At 46.4% G+C, this 20,192-nt stretch overlaps 1 protein-coding gene across 1 annotated transcript in view; it reads left to right on the top strand.

Annotated features, from left to right (window-relative positions):
• The first annotated feature begins 12,958 nt into the window (after positions 1–12,958).
• LOC148443411 (interferon-induced GTP-binding protein Mx-like) overlaps positions 12,959–20,192 on the top strand; it is a 41,099-nt gene continuing 33,865 nt past the window's right edge. Inside the window, exons 1-4 of the mRNA XM_088462868.1 lie at positions 12,959–13,139; positions 13,254–13,408; positions 16,627–16,765; positions 19,258–19,456. Coding sequence (XP_088318994.1) covers positions 12,959–13,139; positions 13,254–13,408; positions 16,627–16,765; positions 19,258–19,456 — 674 coding nt within the window. The remainder of the gene's footprint in view (positions 13,140–13,253; positions 13,409–16,626; positions 16,766–19,257; positions 19,457–20,192) is intronic.

Below are 20,192 nucleotides of genomic sequence, written 5' to 3'. Positions count from 1 at the left end.
ATCTTCTGTTTGTTCACATAATCTTTGCCACTCCAACGCTCACTACTTCCTGCTACCCTTACCAAACCTGGATCTGGTGATTTTGTCCATATATTCTGGAACCCATATCGCAACGCCATGTTTGTGGAATCATGTTGGCATGGTCCTTCGTCAACCAGTTCTTGATTGTTTTTTTTAATTAAATATTTTATTTGTATGTGTTGTATTTGAGATTATCACTGTTTTTTTTTTTTGGGACTGACCACTTTGATTTCTCATTTATGTTGTGAATAAATGTTTGGAGAGTGAAATGGTCTTCCTTTTTTTGGACGTTAACAGCAAGTGTAACCAGGTTAACACACCTTACATTTGACTAAAGGGTAATCCAGTACTGACACCAGTTGATGTAAACTGAAATATGTTTGCAGGTTCCCAACCCACACCAAAAGGAAGCCTGTCCAAACCTTTGGATTTTGAAGATTGGCCTAAGCAGCTTGCACACCAACTAGGAACCTGTAAAATGGCGAAATATCTAATTGACACTACACCCAAAAAGGGAAATGACATTGTTACTGTTATGTGTTTCTTGTGGCTGTTTAACATACAAATACAAAATACAATCTAACTTTTAAAAAAGGGAAATCCTTGCAGGAACAGTCTACTTATGTCAGGGAAAACTATTTTTGTTTTTGAAAAAAAGAATGAGCCAGAACGTATATTAGAACTACAAAATTTATTTACAAAACGAAAAAAAACAAAAAAAACTACTGGCGAAGGATGCCAGACAGCCGGTCAAGGGCCACAAGAATGCCAATGACATGTTGGCGCATCTGGCCAACACAATCGTCCACCTCTTGTCGACGCCTCTGTTCCTCTGTGGGTGAGAAAAGTGTGTGGATTAATAAAACAATAGGGAATCCACATTAAAAAAACAAAAACACAACGAAATCACTCCTAAACCGAAAAAAGAAAAACCAAAACAAAAAGGGGGTGCTGCCAAAAATACAAGGCCTATGTACAAATTCACACAGGTGTGATATGTGTATGTTGAAATCAGCAGGAAGAGGTAAAGGCAAACTGCTAAATCACCAAAAGTAAACCAAACAAGCACGAATAAAGGCACGACACATGATTACATACAAACAGTTTGTGGTTAAAAAAAATGAGAAAGAAAAACATACCGGGAGCCAAAACGGGAGCTCCGGAAGTCCCTCCATGTTCCTCCTCGGAGGAGCCTTCATTCCCCAAAGAACGGGGAGGGGTAATGATGGAATCCGGGGAGGGGGTAATTGGAAGAGGGGTGGGTGGAGGAGAGGGGGAAGTGGGACGGAGGGGAAGGAGGCCCGACAGTTCCGGGAGAGGGTCTGGGAAGGCTGGGGAGGAGTGGGGTATAGGGGAAATATTTGGGGTGGAGTGTTGGCTGGGGGTTGGGGATAGTGGCCGGGAACGCCGTCTGGCCGGACGGTGACGGCGTAGTCTTGGCTGTCCTCCTAAAATATGTCAAACAAATTGAGGTTAGTTTCTGGGCAAATCCGGGGCCCAAATAAAAAAAAAAAAACCAGCAACAAAAAACATGCAAAAAGGAGTAGAATGAAAAAAAAAGAAATAGAGGGAAAACAAGCACACGCTGATATGAGAACAAATAATTAATAGGACAGACAGGAAAACATGCACACGCAGATATGAGGACAAATAATTAATAGGACAGACAGGAAAACATGCACACGCAGTTTGCCCCACAAACACAAACATGAAAACCACAATACATAACACTTACTTTCAAGGATCTGCATGCGAAAGCATGCCAGCAAGCAGGGCGTTCGCCGTTGCAGGTCTGACCACCTGCGCTCCAGCTGCCCGATGTTGCGGCGTGAACCCAACGACCGCAGGCGGGACCGTGCCTCCGCATACGCGGAGCGCTTCTGCCGGTTGGTGATGGGTGGAGGCTGGCTGGTGATCCGCCTATCCATCACCTCCGTAAGCACCAGCAGCTCGCGCCTGGTGAATGCGGAGGCTCTCATGATGGCAATGGTGTTTTTCATACAAAACATTTTTGATAAAGTGTGGCAAAAATTTCTGATTGGCTAATGTATTTTGGAAATTAACAGGAACAATTTTATTGGTTAGTGTATGAGTCATGTGTTCAACAGGGCCAGAAATCTCTGGAGAGTTATGATAGGCTTGATGCAGTGACATGCGTTTGCAAATTTAAATAAAGAAATGAACCCCGGAAAATATGCGGGGACCCACAGCAATAGAACAATTGTTTAATTGTGGTTCACATGTTTTTTGAACAATAAAAGCGAATGTTCTATCCGTACGTATTCTGCGGGTAAACACAAACACGGACAAGAGTAAAGTTTCTTGCATTGTGTTGAAAAAAAACAAACAATTAAGCTAATTGATACATTGATTGGCATGATACGATTGAGGGAGGTAGGCAGAATAAAGGAGCAGGTAATCGACATCTGACAAGGCCACTTCCGGTTTCACTTGTGCGTGCGTTCCCTTCAAGCCATTTCGGGGATGTACGCTCGCTATTTCGCACGCTCGTTAGTTAGAGGAGGGGTCGCCTGAGTTTAGGGAGGAATTTTAGATGCGAACGAAAATACGAGCGAGCCATTGAATTTAAATAATTTTGTACGTACGCCTAACGTACGTGCGCCCGCTTGCGAGTGGGTCTGAATGAGGGCCATTATCTGTGTGATATAAGCACCTAAGAGTTTAGCAAAGACCAGAACTCCCGCACCAAGCTATTAGTAGATGTAAATAGCACCAGGGGAATATTGTCTATAATATTCAGCTTATAGGGTAAAGTTTCATGCCTATAAGTGAGTAATTGGTGCCACCACTGATTCTATTATATATGCAAAGTTCCAGAAGAGAGAAAGAAGGGAATCAGGGCCTGATTCAGCACAGATCGCAAGGCTGCGTTCGCACGTACCCGGCCGCATCGAAAATATGCTAATGAATGCATATGCACTGCCGTCGCAGCACGAGTCGTAGACGCCCAGCACTACATAATGCCGCCCCCTTACCCTCTACTCACATCCGTACAAATGCGCAAGTATGGGAAATCATCGGTAACATTGAGTAACATCGGAGCTGCACGCACGCTTGTGGTTGACATGACCCTGCCGCAGAAGTTGTTACATTTCCTGCGCGCAGTGAGTCCTCAGGCTGCGCATGGGTTCACTGTGAATAATTTATGCACGCCCCTGCAACAGAAATTCGAGCGCACTGACACGCCTGCATTCGCACGACCACCCACCATCACCACCCACATACTGCACTTCCTGTCAATCACGGAGTGATGGGTCTGCGTACTGCCTGCGTTCGCGTTCCCTATCGCAGTGCCTGGTTCGCGCACGTGCACTGCGTCTTATACGTAGAATGCAAACATCGTCCGTCTGCGTGCGAACACAGCATTGCGATCCAACCAGAATCAGGACCTCAGTTTCAGTTGGGTGCACTCATATTCCCAAAACACATTTATAATTCTATTTAAAATCATTTCTTTATTCGATATGCATTATAAACAGGTATCTTAATTCCCATGTGATAATGAAAATGCTGATGATTGCTTAATATTCCAGGTATTTAAATCAGTAATATCAGTAAAAGGAATAACATGAGAAGTCTATTTTAAGTGAGAATGTGGAGTAACAGTGTTGCATAATAATGAATTTATAATAACTAGTGATGAGCGGGTTCAGATCTCGGACCAGAATTTAGCAGAACCGAGTCAGATCCAAGCAGGCTCAGAGTTTCCCGCCAGACTCGGATCTCGATACCGAGGAAAACGATAGAGTCTGAAATCTCGCGGTTCACGAGCTTTCGTCTCTATGATCAATGTAGTATATAAGGGACCACGCGACGGACGCCATTTCACTCCAGCTGTGGAGACTGAACAGGGAGGGTGGGTAGTGTAGGGCTGGAAGAGGTGCTGGTGCTGTCTGCTGTGTCCTGGGCTGGTGACTGCTGATCCATTCTGGGCTGGTGTTTTTCATGTCTGCTGTGTCCATCTGGGCTGGTGCAGAACTGCAGATACATCTGGGCTGGTGCTGTGTCCATCTGGGCTGGTGCAGAACTGCAGATACATCTGGGCTGGTGCTGTCTCCATCTGGGCCCAAGTTCTGAACTAAAAAAAAATATATAGTAAAAAAAACAATCAATCAAAGTGTCTTTTATATGTTTCTGTGTGTGTGTGTGTGTGTGTGTGTGTGTGTGTGTGTGTGTGCGTGTGTGTGTGTGTTAGGCTTAACCGCAGTACTGCACAAGATCCAGCCAGCAACCGAAGTTGCAACCTAGTGCTGCCTGACTCCAGTCGTGATCAATCTGTGCTCTGGGCCCAAGTTCTGGAGCTGAAAAAAATAACAATCAATTGTCTTTTTTTCTAATAATTGTCTGTGTGTCTGTGCGTGTTAGGCTTAGCCGCACAAGATCTAGCAAGTTGGCAACGCAACCTAGTGCTGCCCGACTCCAGTCGTCATCAATCTGTGCTCTGGGCCCAAATTCTGGACCCGAAACCCCCCCCCCCCCAAAAAAAATAGTGTCTTTTGTCTATTTATTTTCTGTGTGTGCGCGTGTTAGGCTTAGCCACACAAGATACAGCAACACAACCTAGTGCTGCCCGACTCCAGTCATCACCAATCTGTGCTCTGGGCCAAAGTTCTGGACCCGAAAAAAAATAAATAGTGTCTTTTGTATAGTTTTTTTCTGTGTGCGCATGACTGCACGTGTGTGAGTTTTGTAACCGCACCTTGGCTACACTATTGGTGCTTGTGACACTGCTTCAAGACTGCAGAAAATATGGAGGGCTGTCACATGACAGGAGAGCAAGGCCAAGAACCACATGTTGTAGCTGCTGCCAGCAGTCATCACGTTAATGCAAGGCCGTCAACTTCCTTGACCTCTATGAAGGCCCATGCCTTCAATCCTCAAGGGTATCCCAACCATCATCTTTGCACAGTCCTCAACTCTATTAATAATTATATCAATCAGTTTTGAGCCAGCAAGCTGGATGCAACCTTTTGGCCCTTTAACTAGATGAAAAAAATCAATATTGTGAGCTGTGAGGTAACCAAAATTGACTGGAAACGAGTGGAAATAAATGTTATTGAGGTTATTATTACTGTAGGAACAAAAAAGGCACATTTTATGCGATTTTATCGTTTTTTTTTTATTTTTTAAGAAAAAAATCCAGATCCAAAACCAAAACACGAAAACAAAACACCAAGGAAAAAAAATCCAAAACCAGATTCAGATCAAAAAGCAGGGGAGATCCAGATCCAAAACCAAAACCTAAACATGAGGGTCGGCGCACATCTCTAATAATAACAGATACTGCTAGTTCTCTTGGTATAAGAACAATTCACTGGAAATACGGGGCCTGATTCAGACCTGGTAGCAAGGCTGCGTTCGCACGCAGCCGGCCGATGTTCGCAATCTGTGCATGCTTATAAGACGCAGTGCGCGTACGCGAACCAGTCGCTGTGATCGGAAAACGCAAGCATGAGTGACAGGACGTGCTATTTGCGGGTGGTGACAAAGGGAGGTCTATGGTAGCGGGAGTGTGGTAGTGCAAACGCAGGCGCGTCTGTGCGTTTAAACGCCATTTCAGGGGAGTACATAATTAAGATGCATCGTCAGCATACACGTCACATGGCTAAAATAAGCACAGCAGCACTCGCAGTGCTTGCGGTACGGTATCCGTACGGGTCCGATGTCAACCGATGTTACCGATTGTTTAATACACTTCCTAGAGATGACGTATGTTACTAAGGGCAAGTGGGCATCTTATGTCAGGCTAGTAGGTGTCTAATTTCATTCCGCGATCGCACGGCAAAACATAGTGGGCGTGTTAATGTCTTGCTTGCGATAGCGGGATTTGCATACTTTGAATGTGGACGGGTGCGTGCGAACGCAGCCTTCCGACCTCGTCTGAATTGGACACACAGTACCATCCACTAAAAAAAGAGAGATATGATTCTATGAACATAGCGACAATAGCCCCAGTATTATACTCTCACATCCTGATCATTACACCCAAAACACGGAGGCTCTAAAAAAAAATTATCACCTGCTTGTATAACCCTGTTACCTATAGATAGAACCCTGCCTGCATATATAACCCTGCTACCTATAGATAGAACCCTGCCTGCATGTATAACCCTGCTACCTATAGATAGAACCCTGCCTGCATGTATAACCCTGCTACCTATAGATAGAACCCTGCCTGCATGTATAACCCTGCTACCTATAGATAGAACCCTGCCTGCATGTATAACCCTGCTACCTATAGATAGAACCCTGCCTGCATGTATAACCCTGCTACCTATAGATAGAACCCTGCCTGCATGTATAACCCTGCTACCTATAGATAGAACCCTGCCTGCATGTATAGCCCTGCTACCTATAGATAGAACCCTGCCTGCATGTATAACCCTGCTACCTATAGATAGAACCCTGCTACCTATAGATAGAACCCTGCCGGCATGTATAACCCTGCTACCTATAGATAGAACCCTGCCTGCATGTATAACCCTGCTACCTATAGATAGAACCCTGTCTGCTTGTATAACCCTGTTACCTATAGATAGAACCCTGCCGGCATATATAACCCTGCTACCTATAGATAGAACCCTGCCTGCTTGTATAACCCTGTTACCTATAGATAGAACCCTGCCTGCATATATAACCCTGCTACCTATAGATAGAACCCTGCCTGCATGTATAACCCTGCTACCTATAGATAGAACCCTGCTACCTATAGATAGAACCCTGCCGGCATGTATAACCCTGCTACCTATAGATAGAACCCTGCCTGCATGTATAACCCTGCTACCTATAGATAGAACCCTGCCTGCTTGTATAACCCTGTTACCTATAGATAGAACCCTGCCGGCATATATAACCCTTCTACCTATAGATAGAACCCTGCCTGCTTGTATAACCCTGTTACCTATAGATAGAACCCTGCCTGCATATATAACCCTGCTACCTATAGATAGAACCCTGCCTGCTTGTATAACCCTGTTACCTATAGATAGAACCCTGCCGGCATATATAACCCTGCTACCTATAGATAGAACCCTGCCTGCATATATAACCCTGCTACCTATAGATACCCTGCCTGCATGTATAACCCTGTTACCTATAGATATATACCCTGCCTGCATGTATAACCCTGTTACCTATAGATAGAACCCTGCCTGCATGTATAACCCTGTTACCTATAGATAGAACCCTGCCTGCATGTATAACCCTGCTACCTATAGATAGAACCCTGCCTGCATGTATAACCCTGCTACCTATAGATAGATACCCTGCCTGCATGTATAACCCTGCTACCTATAGATAGAACCCTGCCTGCATGTATAACCCTGCTACCTATAGATAGAACCCTGCCTGCATGTATAACCCTGCTACCTATAGATAGAACCCTACCTGCATGTATAACCCTGCTACCTATAGATAGAACCCTGCTACCTATAGATAGAACCCTGCCTGCATGTATAACCCTGCTACCTATAGATAGAACCCTGCCTGCATATATAACCCTGCTACCTATAGATAGAACCCTGCCTGCATGTATAACCCTGCTACCTATAGATAGAACCCTGCCTGCTTGTATAACCCTGTTACTTATAGATAGAACCCTGCCTGCATATATAACCCTGCTACCTAGAAATAGAACCCTGCCTGCATGTATAACCCTGCTACCTATAGATAGAACCCTGCCTGCATGTATAACCCTGCTACCTATAGATAGAACCCTGCCTGCTTGTATAACCCTGTTACCTATAGATAGAACCCTGCCGGCATATATAACCCTGCTACCTATAGATAGAACCCTGCCTGCTTGTATAACCCTGTTACCTATAGATAGAACCCTGCCGGCATATATAACCCTGCTAGCTATAGATAGAACCCTGCCTGCATGTATAACCCTGCTACCTATAGATAGAACCTTGCCGGCATATATAACCCTGCTACCTATAGATAGAACCCTGCCTGCTTGTACAACCCTGTTACCTATAGATAGAACCCTGCCTGCATATATAACCCTGCTACCTATAGATAGAACCCTGCCTGCTTGTATAACCCTGTTACCTATAGGTAGAACCCTGCCGGCATATATAACCCTGCTACCTATAGATAGATCCCTGCCTGCTTGTATAACCCTGTTACCTATAGATAGAACCCTGCCTGCTTGTATAACCCTGTTACTTATAGATAGAACCCTGCCTGCATATATAACCCTGCTACCTAGAGATAGAACCCTGCCTGCATGTATAACCCTGCTACCTATAGATAGAACCCTGCCGGCATGTATAACCCTGCTACCTATAGATAGAACCCTGCCTGCATGTATAACCCTGCTACCTATAGATAGAACCCTGCCTGCATGTATAACCCTGCTACCTATAGATAGAACCCTGCCTGCATGTATAACCCTGCTACCTATAGATAGAACCCTGCCTGCATGTATAACCCTGCTACCTATAGATAGAACCCTGCCTGCATGTATAGCCCTGCTACCTATAGATAGAACCCTGCCTGCATGTATAACCCTGCTACCTATAGATAGAACCCTGCTACCTATAGATAGAACCCTGCTGGCATGTATAACCCTGCTACCTATAGATAGAACCCTGCCTGCATGTATAACCCTGCTACCTATAGATAGAACCCTGCCTGCTTGTATAACCCTGTTACCTATAGATAGAACCCTGCCGGCATATATAACCCTGCTACCTATAGATAGAACCCTGCCTGCTTGTATAACCCTGTTACCTATAGATGGAACCCTGCCTGCATATATAACCCTGCTACCTATAGATAGAACCCTGCCTGCTTGTATAACCCTGTTACCTATAGATAGAACCCTGCCGGCATATATAACCCTGCTACCTATAGATAGAACCCTGCCTGCATATATAACCCTGCTACCTATAGATACCCTGCCTGCATGTATAACCCTGTTACCTATAGATATATACCCTGCCTGCATGTATAACCATGTTACCTATAGATAGAACCCTACCTGCATGTATAACCCTGTTACCTATAGATAGAACCCTGCCTGCATGTATAACCCTGCTACCTATAGATAGAACCCTGCCTGCATGTATAACCCTGCTACCTATAGATAGATACCCTGCCTGCATGTATAACCCTGCTACCTATAGATAGAACCCTGCCTGCATGTATAACCCTGCTACCTATAGATAGAACCCTGCCTGCATGTATAACCCTGCTACCTATAGATAGAACCCTACCTGCATGTATAACCCTGCTACCTATAGATAGAACCCTGCTACCTATAGATAGAACCCTGCCTGCATGTATAACCCTGCTACCTATAGGTAGAACCCTGCCGGCATATATAACCCTGCTACCTATAGATAGATCCCTGCCTGCTTGTATAACCCTGTTACCTATAGATAGAACCCTGCCTGCTTGTATAACCCTGTTACTTATAGATAGAACCCTGCCTGCATATACAACCCTGCTACCTAGAGATAGAACCCTGCCTGCATGTATAACCCTGCTACCTATAGATAGAACCCTGCCGGCATGTATAACCCTGCTACCTATAGATAGAACCCTGCCTGCATGTATAACCCTGCTACCTATAGATAGAACCCTGCCTGCATGTATAACCCTGCTACCTATAGATAGAACCCTGCCTGCATGTATAACCCTGCTACCTATAGATAGAACCCTGCCTGCATGTATAACCCTGCTACCTATAGATAGAACCCTGCCTGCATGTATAGCCCTGCTACCTATAGATAGAACCCTGCCTGCATGTATAACCCTGCTACCTATAGATAGAACCCTGCTACCTATAGATAGAACCCTGCTGGCATGTATAACCCTGCTACCTATAGATAGAACCCTGCCTGCATGTATAACCCTGCTACCTATAGATAGAACCCTGCCTGCTTGTATAACCCTGTTACCTATAGATAGAACCCTGCCGGCATATATAACCCTGCTACCTATAGATAGAACCCTGCCTGCTTGTATAACCCTGTTACCTATAGATGGAACCCTGCCTGCATATATAACCCTGCTACCTATAGATAGAACCCTGCCTGCTTGTATAACCCTGTTACCTATAGATAGAACCCTGCCGGCATATATAACCCTGCTACCTATAGATAGAACCCTGCCTGAATATATAACCCTGCTACCTATAGATACCCTGCCTGCATGTATAACCCTGTTACCTATAGATATATACCCTGCCTGCATGTATAACCATGTTACCTATAGATAGAACCCTACCTGCATGTATAACCCTGTTACCTATAGATAGAACCCTGCCTGCATGTATAACCCTGCTACCTATAGATAGAACCCTGCCTGCATGTATAACCCTGCTACCTATAGATAGATACCCTGCCTGCATGTATAACCCTGCTACCTATAGATAGAACCCTGCCTGCATGTATAACCCTGCTACCTATAGATAGAACCCTGCCTGCATGTATAACCCTGCTACCTATAGATAGAACCCTACCTGCATGTATAACCCTGCTACCTATAGATAGAACCCTGCTACCTATAGATAGAACCCTGCCTGCATGTATAACCCTGCTACCTATAGATAGAACCCTGCCTGCATATATAACCCTGCTACCTATAGATAGAACCCTGCCTGCATGTATAACCCTGCTACCTATAGATAGAACCCTGCCTGCTTGTATAACCCTGTTACTTATAGATAGAACCATGCCTGCATATATAACCCTGCTACCTAGAAATAGAACCCTGCCTGCATGTATAACCCTGCTACCTATAGATAGAACCCTGCCTGCATGTATAACCCTGCTACCTATAGATAGAACCCTGCCTGCTTGTAACCCTGTTACCTATAGATAGAACCCTGCCGGCATATATAACCCTGCTACCTATAGATAGAACCCTGCCTGCTTGTATAACCCTGTTACCTATAGATAGAACCCTGTCGACATATATAACACTGCTACCTATAGATAGAACCCTGCCTGCATGTATAACCCTGCTACCTATAGATAGAACCCTGCCGGCATATATAACCCTGCTACCTATAGATAGAACCCTGCCTGCTTGTACAACCCTGTTACCTATAGATAGAACCCTGCCTGCATATATAACCCTGCTACCTATAGATAGAACCCTGCCTGCTTGTATAACCCTGTTACCTATAGGTAGAACCCTGCCGGCATATATAACCCTGCTACCTATAGATAGATCCCTGCCTGCTTGTATAACCCTGTTACCTATAGATAGAACCCTGCCTGCTTGTATAACCCTGTTACTTATAGATAGAACCCTGCCTGCATATATAACCCTGCTACCTAGAGATAGAACCCTGCCTGCATGTATAACCCTGCTACCTATAGATAGAACCCTGCCTGCATGTATAACCCTGCTACCTATAGATAGAACCCTGCCTGCATGTATAACCCTGCTACCTATAGATAGAACCCTGCCTGCATGTATAACCCTGCTACCTATAGATAGAACCCTGCCTGCTTGTATAACCCTGTTACCTATAGATAGAACCCTGCCGGCATATATATACCTGCTACCTATAGATAGAACCCTGCCTGCTTGTATAACCCTGTTACCTATAGATAGAACCCTGCCGGCATATATAACCCTGCTACCTATAGATAGAACCCTGCCTGCATGTATAACCCTGCTACCTATAGATAGAACCCTGCCTGCATGTATAACCCTGCTACCTATAGATAGAACCCTGCCGGCATATATAACCCTGCTACCTATAGATAGAACCCTGCCTGCTTGTATAACCCTGTTACCTATAGATAGAACCCTGCCTGCATATATAACCCTGCTACCTATAGATAGAACCCTGCCTGCTTGTATAACCCTGTTACCTATAGATAGAACCCTGCCGGCATATATAACCCTGCTACCTATAGATAGAACCCTGCTTGCATATATAACCCTGCTACCTATAGATACTCTGCCTGCATGTATAACCCTTTTACCTATAGATAGAACCCTGCCTGCATGTATAACCCTGTTACCTATAGATAGAACCCTGCCTGCATGTATAACCCTGCTACCTATAGATAGAACCCTGCCTGCATGTATAACCCTGTTACCTATAGATAGAACCCTGCCGTCATATATATCCCTGCTACCTATAGATAGAACCCTGCCGGCATATATAACCCTGCTACCTATAGATAGAACCCTGCCTGCATGTATAACCCTGTTACCTATAGATAGAACCCTGCCTGCTTGTATAACCCTGTTACCTATAGATAGAACCCTGCCTGCATGTATAACCCTGCTACCTATAGATAGAACCCTGCCTGCATGTATAACCCTGTTACCTATAGATAGAACCCTGCCTGCATGTATAACCCTGTTACCTATAGATAGAACCCTGCCGGCATATATATCCCTGCTACCTATAGATACCCTGCCTAGCTAATGTGATCATAGGATCCGGTTTATTATTCATGATCACAATAACAGCATAACATTCCACAACTACAGTGATAAGATCCATATATAACCAAGAGGGAAGTAGCTCAGTGAATGAGGGATTAGCATTTGTGACCCTCCCAAGCAAGAGCAGAACAACCGGGCTCTGATTTACACAGACTACACAGCGTGTGCGTCACATACATCTGATGTCGCTGGAAACTCCTTATCAGTGCTATAAATTATAAGTACCTGAGCAGTACAGATCTCTGTGGCTATAGGAAAAGACCTTTCATTTAATTAACACTGTGCTGACCAAAACTTAAGGACGAGTATTGACAGAGGATATCACTGACAATATCTATTAAAGGAATGACAAGAGAAGTCTATTTTAAGTGTGAATGTGGAGTAACAGGGTGTCGCATAATAATGAATTTATAATAACAGATACTCCTGGTTCTATTGGTATAAGAACAATGTCAGTTTTGGGGAGATATCTTGCAAAATGTGTTTAATAAATATGCCCCGAAGGGAGATTAATAAAGTAGAGAAGTATGTGTTACCCACGTGGCTTGTACTAGAACTGAAACACATGCGACAATCACAGACCCATCTTGCCAACCAAAGAGGGGTCCTCTTCAAAGCCCCCAATCCCGTTACACCATTAGTCATGACCCCATGGTGGTACCTCCAGTTACCCAGTGTGTGACCTGCACTCATGCCACTACATGGCCATTACATGGATAGTTCCTTCCTTTAGGGGTGTTGCACCCAGTCATTTACCTAATGTTGCTTTACCTATTTCTCATTTGCAGCTCAGGACGCGATGGCTGGTACAGGTTTTGGGATCAGTTCTGATCTTATAAGCCTTGAGGTGATCTCTTCCGAGGTTCCCGACCTGACGCGCATTGATCTCCCTGGGATTGCAAGAGTGGCAGTTGGTGACCAGCCAAAGGACATTGGAGACCAGGTGAGATGTGAGACCTTTAGTGAATTAGCTGCCACTGGGCCTGATTCAGGGATGGAAGCGGAACACATCGCAGCTGCTTCTTTGGCTGCAGTAGCGATGTGTAAGAATGCTAACGCTGCAAGAGGCGCCTGAAGGGAAAAAAAGCACCCATCGGGTTTACATACATCTCTAAATCAGGCCCCTGACTGCACTCTGTCTAACACTTGGCTACTATATTACTTGTTTAAATGACTGTTCTAAGGGTTGTACGACTTCTGCAGTCACCAGTCTTATAGTTGTGTCAAATAATTAAATCCCTGTTTGCAGAAAGTAATTCCTAAGGGCTCTATTTACTACAATCCGCATATTGAATGCGGATTGTAGTGTGATATTACCGAGTGAATTCGCATTGCGAATTCAGGCAATATCACAGGGATTTACTATAAATCCCTTGCAGGGACAGAGCTTGCGATAAAGCTCTGTCCCTGCGGATCCCATCCGCACTCTAGTCGCGGTATTTTCGGAAAAAACACAGCGACTAAGAGCCCGCGCATGCGCCGACCGACCGCCGCTATTACCCCCCACCGACGCTAAGCCTCGTCCCCGGTGCTAAGCCCCGCCCCCCGCGACCGCGGACCCCCGCGACCCCCCCTCCCTTCATTACACTTACCTGCATCCTCCTGGCCTCCGGTGGTCTTCTCCAGGCTTCCCGATCAGGTGATCTCCCATACTGCACTGGGGCCCGATCACCTGATGACCGGGCCGCAGTGCACTATGGGAAACCAGATGACCGGAGAGGAGCCATCACCGGAGGTCCGATCACCGGTCCCTGGATTCAGGTAAGTAAAAAAAAAAATGTTTAATTTTTTTTTCTTTTTTTTACAGTAATCAGCTTGCGGTCTACTTAGACCACATAGCTGATTACTGGTACCGGCTCCCGCCTCTGCTCTCCCCGTTAGAGCAGAGTGGGAGCCCGGTAACTGGGGGAGACCCTGGATAACGCCACCTCCAGGTGGCGTTATTATCACAGGGCTTCCCCCGGTATTTTTTTACAATTTATTTTTAGTAACTTAGGTCGGATCACATTTCCCATTACAATTATGGGAAATGCGATCTGCTTTACTAAAAATAAGTGATACTGGGGGTTGGAGTAGAATTTTACTAATTCTACTCCAATTGCCCTGTAATAACTACAGGTGAAGCTAAAATTATGTGAAAAGGGTGTGAAAACACCCTTTTTCACTTTATTTTAGTAAAAATAATGTTAATAAATAGAGCCCTAAATCACAGAGGACGCATCTGTTCATTTTTAATGTGCACAGATGGTATAAAGTTGAAAACAAAACTGATGAGCAGGGGTCTATTAAGTGAGGAGGGGGCCAGTGTTGAGTCGCTGTCCAGGCCCCCTCCTCTCTAGCTGGCGGCACAAGCATGGGATTGTGCCAGAGTCTACTGCCCATACTTAGGTCTCTGGGAAGATGGCTACTGCACCATTTTCCCGGAGACCAGCGCAAAACACATGCGCAGATGGGTTGCCGCCACGGAGAGTTATACAGAACATGGGTGTGCGGCATCGGCCCATGTACACCATGCACCCGTTATAGATGCGCCACAGTGATCAAGGGCCTGTTTCAGCGATGGGCGCTAATGCATACTTGCCGACATTGTGGCTGCCCCCTCAGGCTCCCCCCTTGACTTGTCATTGGGGGTGTGACCGCGCGATCGCGTCATCATGGCCCCGCCCCGCTGCACAATGTTGAGATTACCGCCATGGTGAATCAGGGAGTCCATGATGACGTAATTCAGCGTAAATAGCGTCATTGTTCCCCCTTCCCCCCACTGCAGGGGTATGTGCAGGGGTGTGGCGGGGTCCAGGGGGAACACAGCCGGCAGGTAGACTTGCCCACTTTTCTGGGAGGTCAGGAGCGCCAACTGATTTTCAAACCTACCAACAGGTGACGGTACCCTAACCTTGTCATGATGCCGGAGTCGGGATTGTTACTGCCGGGATCGTGAGTGCCGGCAACCCGTACACATCCCGTGTCAATCAGCCTCTCCCTCTGTGTCAATCAGCCTCCCCCTCCCTCTCTCCAGGGAAGAAAGCAGCCTCCATATGTTTCTATATATGGGAATGAGGTGAGAGGTGATATAAGCGTATGGTGGCTGAGCACAATTCCTTTTGAATGCCGTGAGTAGACGTTTCCCACCTGCCTGCCCCTTCCTTGACGGTTTTCTATGTGTGGAGTGAATTTATTCATGGGTGGAACAGCATCATCATCAACTAAACATGGGCAGAGTGATTCACTCTACTGGGTTGAGCCACATGGCTCAGCTCAGTGGAGTGTCTCGAGAAAGTGTCTCGGGAAATGACTCTTTGACTGAGCATTGGCCGGGTGAGTCGCTGATAGCTCCGCCCCTCCCAGCCCCGCACTGCTGCTGACGGATTAATCTGCACTGACTCTCCCGAGTCATCGCACTCACCGGGACCCAGCTCTAGCGGCGCGACTCTGAGTGAGTCACAGCTCCGCCCCCCCACAGCCCTGCACTGCTGACTCCCGACTCGAGTCAGTGAAGGCAGGCACACTGGCAGGATCACATGAATGATGACTCTCCCGGGTCCCGACTCCTGGAGCTGCCGCAGACTACAGTAATAACACACATTTACACACTGTAACCTCTGGCTCCCTCTGACTATGTAACTGTGGGAGGCTAGAGAGGTGGGTGGGTGTCTCGACTCCCCAACTTTTGAGTGACTCAAATCGTTCGAACATCTAAATGATTGGAGTCACTGTGTGGAGACACTCACTCACTAGCCATCTCTATCAGCAACAGCAGCAGATACACAGCGAGTGGGAGATATACAGTACTTGGGCTGCACCACGTGTCATGTGATGACTGGATAGCGCAGCTGACGGGGGAATGTTTTTGTCGCCACCTTATTTTGAGATTTCAATTTCCAATTAATTTTTAATAAATTGTGACAAATGTTTTCGCCAAACACAAGTCTCCGTGTCTTTATGTCTTATTTATGTATCATGTAAGATTTAGGGGCATATTTATCAAGGTCATTTTTTAAATTAATCTCCCCAAAATAGGCATTTTCGGGGGGGTATCCCACAAATATTGAGCATCCCCTGGATGTATGAAGGGGGTTCTGCTATATACATCCAGGAGATATCGGCTGTGTATATAACAATGCCGGGATTCTGCACTTTACCTGTATTATGTTATGTTTACAGATTAAAAGGCTCATCACAGAGTACATTGGGAAGCAGGAGACCATCTGCCTGGTTGTGGTCCCCTGTAATGTTGACATCGCTACAACGGAAGCTCTGGAGATGGCTCGTCTGGTGGATCCTGGCGGAGAGAGAACTGTGGGTGAGTTCAAAGGTCATCTTATAAAGGGGCTCACGTAAGAGTAAGACGTAAATGTGTCATTTGTCTAAAATAAGTGTTATCTAACTGTGCAGGTGTATAAAATAAAGTATGTATACGCCCGTATACATATTTGGGCTCATCTTACACTCGGAGATGGGAACTGTGGAGGACAGGGGGTGTGAAAGTGTTGGTCAACAACAAGGGTCAACAAGAAGGTGGGAGGGGTGTAAAATGTACACAGGACAGGCAGAAGGATGATTAACGCCCACCAGTTGGAAACATGTTCAGCTTTTGGATAGTGTATGTGATTGTGTTTCCTACCGTGTTCCCTGTAGCCCAATACTCCTGAACATACAGCCGGCATATATCTGTGTGATACGTGCAGGCTACATGTGTGGTTTTTTATTAAAAAGAAAGACACACTGCTCAGGAGGGGATCTATTTTAAACCTCCATTTTTAACCGATTTTGCTTAGATTACACCCATACAGAGCCGGCCCTAGCCCATTTGGTGCCCTAGGCAAAATTTTTACTGTTGCCCCCTAACAACTACCCATACGGAACTGAACAGCCCTACAGGAAAAAAAACAGGTGGCCCTCCTTATGGCCACGGGCCTAGTGCACGCCTACTTTATTCAATAGTGACCTGGGCCTAGTACCCAGATCACTTACACCTAATAGGGTATAATTTCCTCTAGGGCCTAATGCCCCCTATGTAGCCCGGGCCTTGCACCCGCCTATACGCCCACCGGCCTATAGCCCGACAATGCCCCCACGAGCCTAGTGCCCGACAACCGTGGTGGTCTAGGGAGGGGGTATATGGTAGACCTCATGGAGGGCCTACCTGCTCTGTTGGAAGAGGCTGCAGGGGGGAGCTTCATTGGCTCTTTTACTTTCCACCCCACGCAGTCCTCTCCGCTGTCTTCCTTCTTGATCGCGGCGTCTTCTGGCCTCTTCCTCCTATTGGCTGCTGGCCCGCGAGCTGGGTTTGGCTCATGGCCAGAGCCAAACACCCGCCATGGCCGACGCTGTACCAAGGCTACCGGGTGACGGGCTATAGTAAGCCCGCACCCGGAGCCAAGTCCTGCCCGACAATTGACCGGCGCCAAGTCCTACCCGCCGCCTATGCTTCCCCGGTGCTGGGAGCAGAAATAGCATCCCAGCGCCGGACACTGATGTGTCCCGTAGGGAACACATCTCCTCTTGCTGTGCCGATGCTGGGATCAGCAACTTGATCCCAGCACGGCTTTCCACACGGCAGCGGCAGCAGCAGGGCAGGGGGAGGGGCATGCAGCAGGGGGGGCGGGGACTGCGGCAGAGCCCTAGAATGCCCCTAAGCATTCCAGTTGCCCCTAGGCATTTGCTTATTATGCCTATGCCTAGGGCCGGCTCTGCACCCGTAATTATAATAACGATTTGTGGTAAATTCCCATGTCGTATTCCTGTCTATGGAAAGTACTGCCGTGTTTAGACGATGGTGTTTTATTTTCTATTTGTGTTTACATGTGCATTTTAACGTTGGGTTCGTCCCGTGTTCCCCTCCGAAAATACGGAAAACACTCCCGTGTTTGCCATAGTAAATCTCTGTGTTTGAAAGAATAGCAAAATACGCGATTTTGGAAAGGGATCTAGGAGTCACTATTTCAGGTGACTTCATACTTGCCGACTATCTGGCTGCCCCTTCCGGGAGGGAGCAGCCAGATCGGCTTGAATGGGGGAGCGTGGCCAGCAAACGGGGGCGGGGGAGGCCAGACGACAAGAGTTTGCGGGCGGGGCGGGGGCGGAGCCAAGCTGTGCCATTGCATTCGTCCCAACGCCGATGTAGTTGCCCATTGCAGACATCGTCTGCAATTAAATTGACCCCTTTCATTTTTATAGGTAAAAACAACAGTTGTTTATATTTAATTTGTATCTGGTTTTCGTGTTGGTATGTAATAATATTTTATATTCAGAGTGTGACTTACGCATTTATTAATAACTTTCCAGGCTCTATTATCTTTTGTGTATATGACCTGTCATTACATTACTATATTCTGTACACATAGAGTAATGCTGCTTCTGCACTTCTTACTAACACCAAACCACTTGTCTATGCTGTAACTATTGTGGGGTGTAAGTATACACACTTGTTACTGCAGATGTGCGTGGATCCCCGTATTTTTTAAGAGGTCGCCCACCAATGATCCCAGGTGTTTCAGGATACGGCCGCACCCCCTGAAGCATATAAGGTGACATTTTCATGCCTGGCAACACTCCTCAGTAATGGGCCCTAACAGAGATCCCAGGGGCCCTGCCTACAGGCACCTACTGTATAACGTGAAGGCTAGCTGATGTATACTCCGAAGCACTGGGAGAGCACATTCATATAAGGCTGATAATAGGTGCATTGCAGTTACAGGAGTTTACACTTGCTCTAAGGCACCTGGCACAGGGATTTCCTCAGCGATCTCTTTATCCTCATTATTCAATTTAGTCCCTTGTTTCCCGTTGCAGGAATTCTGACTAAACCTGACTTAATTGACAAGGGCACAGAGGAGACGATTGTCAATGTACTAAATAATAACGCTGTCCGCCTAAAGAAAGGCTACATGATTGTGAGGTGCCGAGGCCAGCAGGAGATCCAGGACAGGATCTCGCTGAAGGAGGCCATTGAGAAGGAGAAGACTTTCTTTGAAGAGCACAAATATTTCTCGTGAGTGTTTCTTTATTATTTCTCTGGGGTTTTTCTTGCTCTCAGTAAGGATCATTAGGAGAAAACAGGGGAAAACAGTGTTTTATCCTCATTTATTCATTAAATTATTGATGAGAATGAGGGTGAGCGGGCTTAGGGGCCCATTCATCAAAACATCATTATCACTTGTGATATTTATGGTATGAACTCGCTGCGAGTACAAACACCATTTAGGAGGCATTCATCATGCCTCCTGCCCTAAACTATCACTTCTGAAATACTGCTGTTACTACAAAGTCAGTCTTTTGGAAGTGAGAGACTTTTCTCCTGCTCCGCCGGTCTTCCTTCAGTTTTCTCTGCCTGTCTTCAAGCTGTGCATGTGCGGCTTGAAGACAGACTGAGAAGAGACTAGCAGCAGCATGCGAAAAGAGAACCTCCTTCCCTTCCACTGCCTATCTGCCCGTATGCCTGCCCGCTCACCAATTCTGATGGTGTCTGTGTCCAGCCCAAACCCCCCTCATCCTCCGCAGAGCTACAGCTGTCAGCATGGCCGAAATCTGTGCCCCCCTCCACTGAGACATGCAGCCCCCCACCACTGCTGTGCCCTCTCCCTTGGCCCCGGCTCACAGGAGGACTGCTCTGCGAGGCGGGAGGGAGCTGCTACAGGTAAGAGGACACAGCAGGGAGGGAAATCTGCTCAGTCAGGTACTGTACGCCATCTGAGAATGGCGTACAGTATCTGTCAAGTTCTGAAAAA

This window comes from Taudactylus pleione, unplaced genomic scaffold (genome assembly GCF_031769625.1).
Source record: "Taudactylus pleione unplaced genomic scaffold, aTauple2 ptg001279l, whole genome shotgun sequence".
Lineage (NCBI taxonomy): Eukaryota > Metazoa > Chordata > Amphibia > Anura > Myobatrachidae > Taudactylus > Taudactylus pleione.
This window is presented reverse-complemented; position numbering and strand designations above follow the sequence as displayed.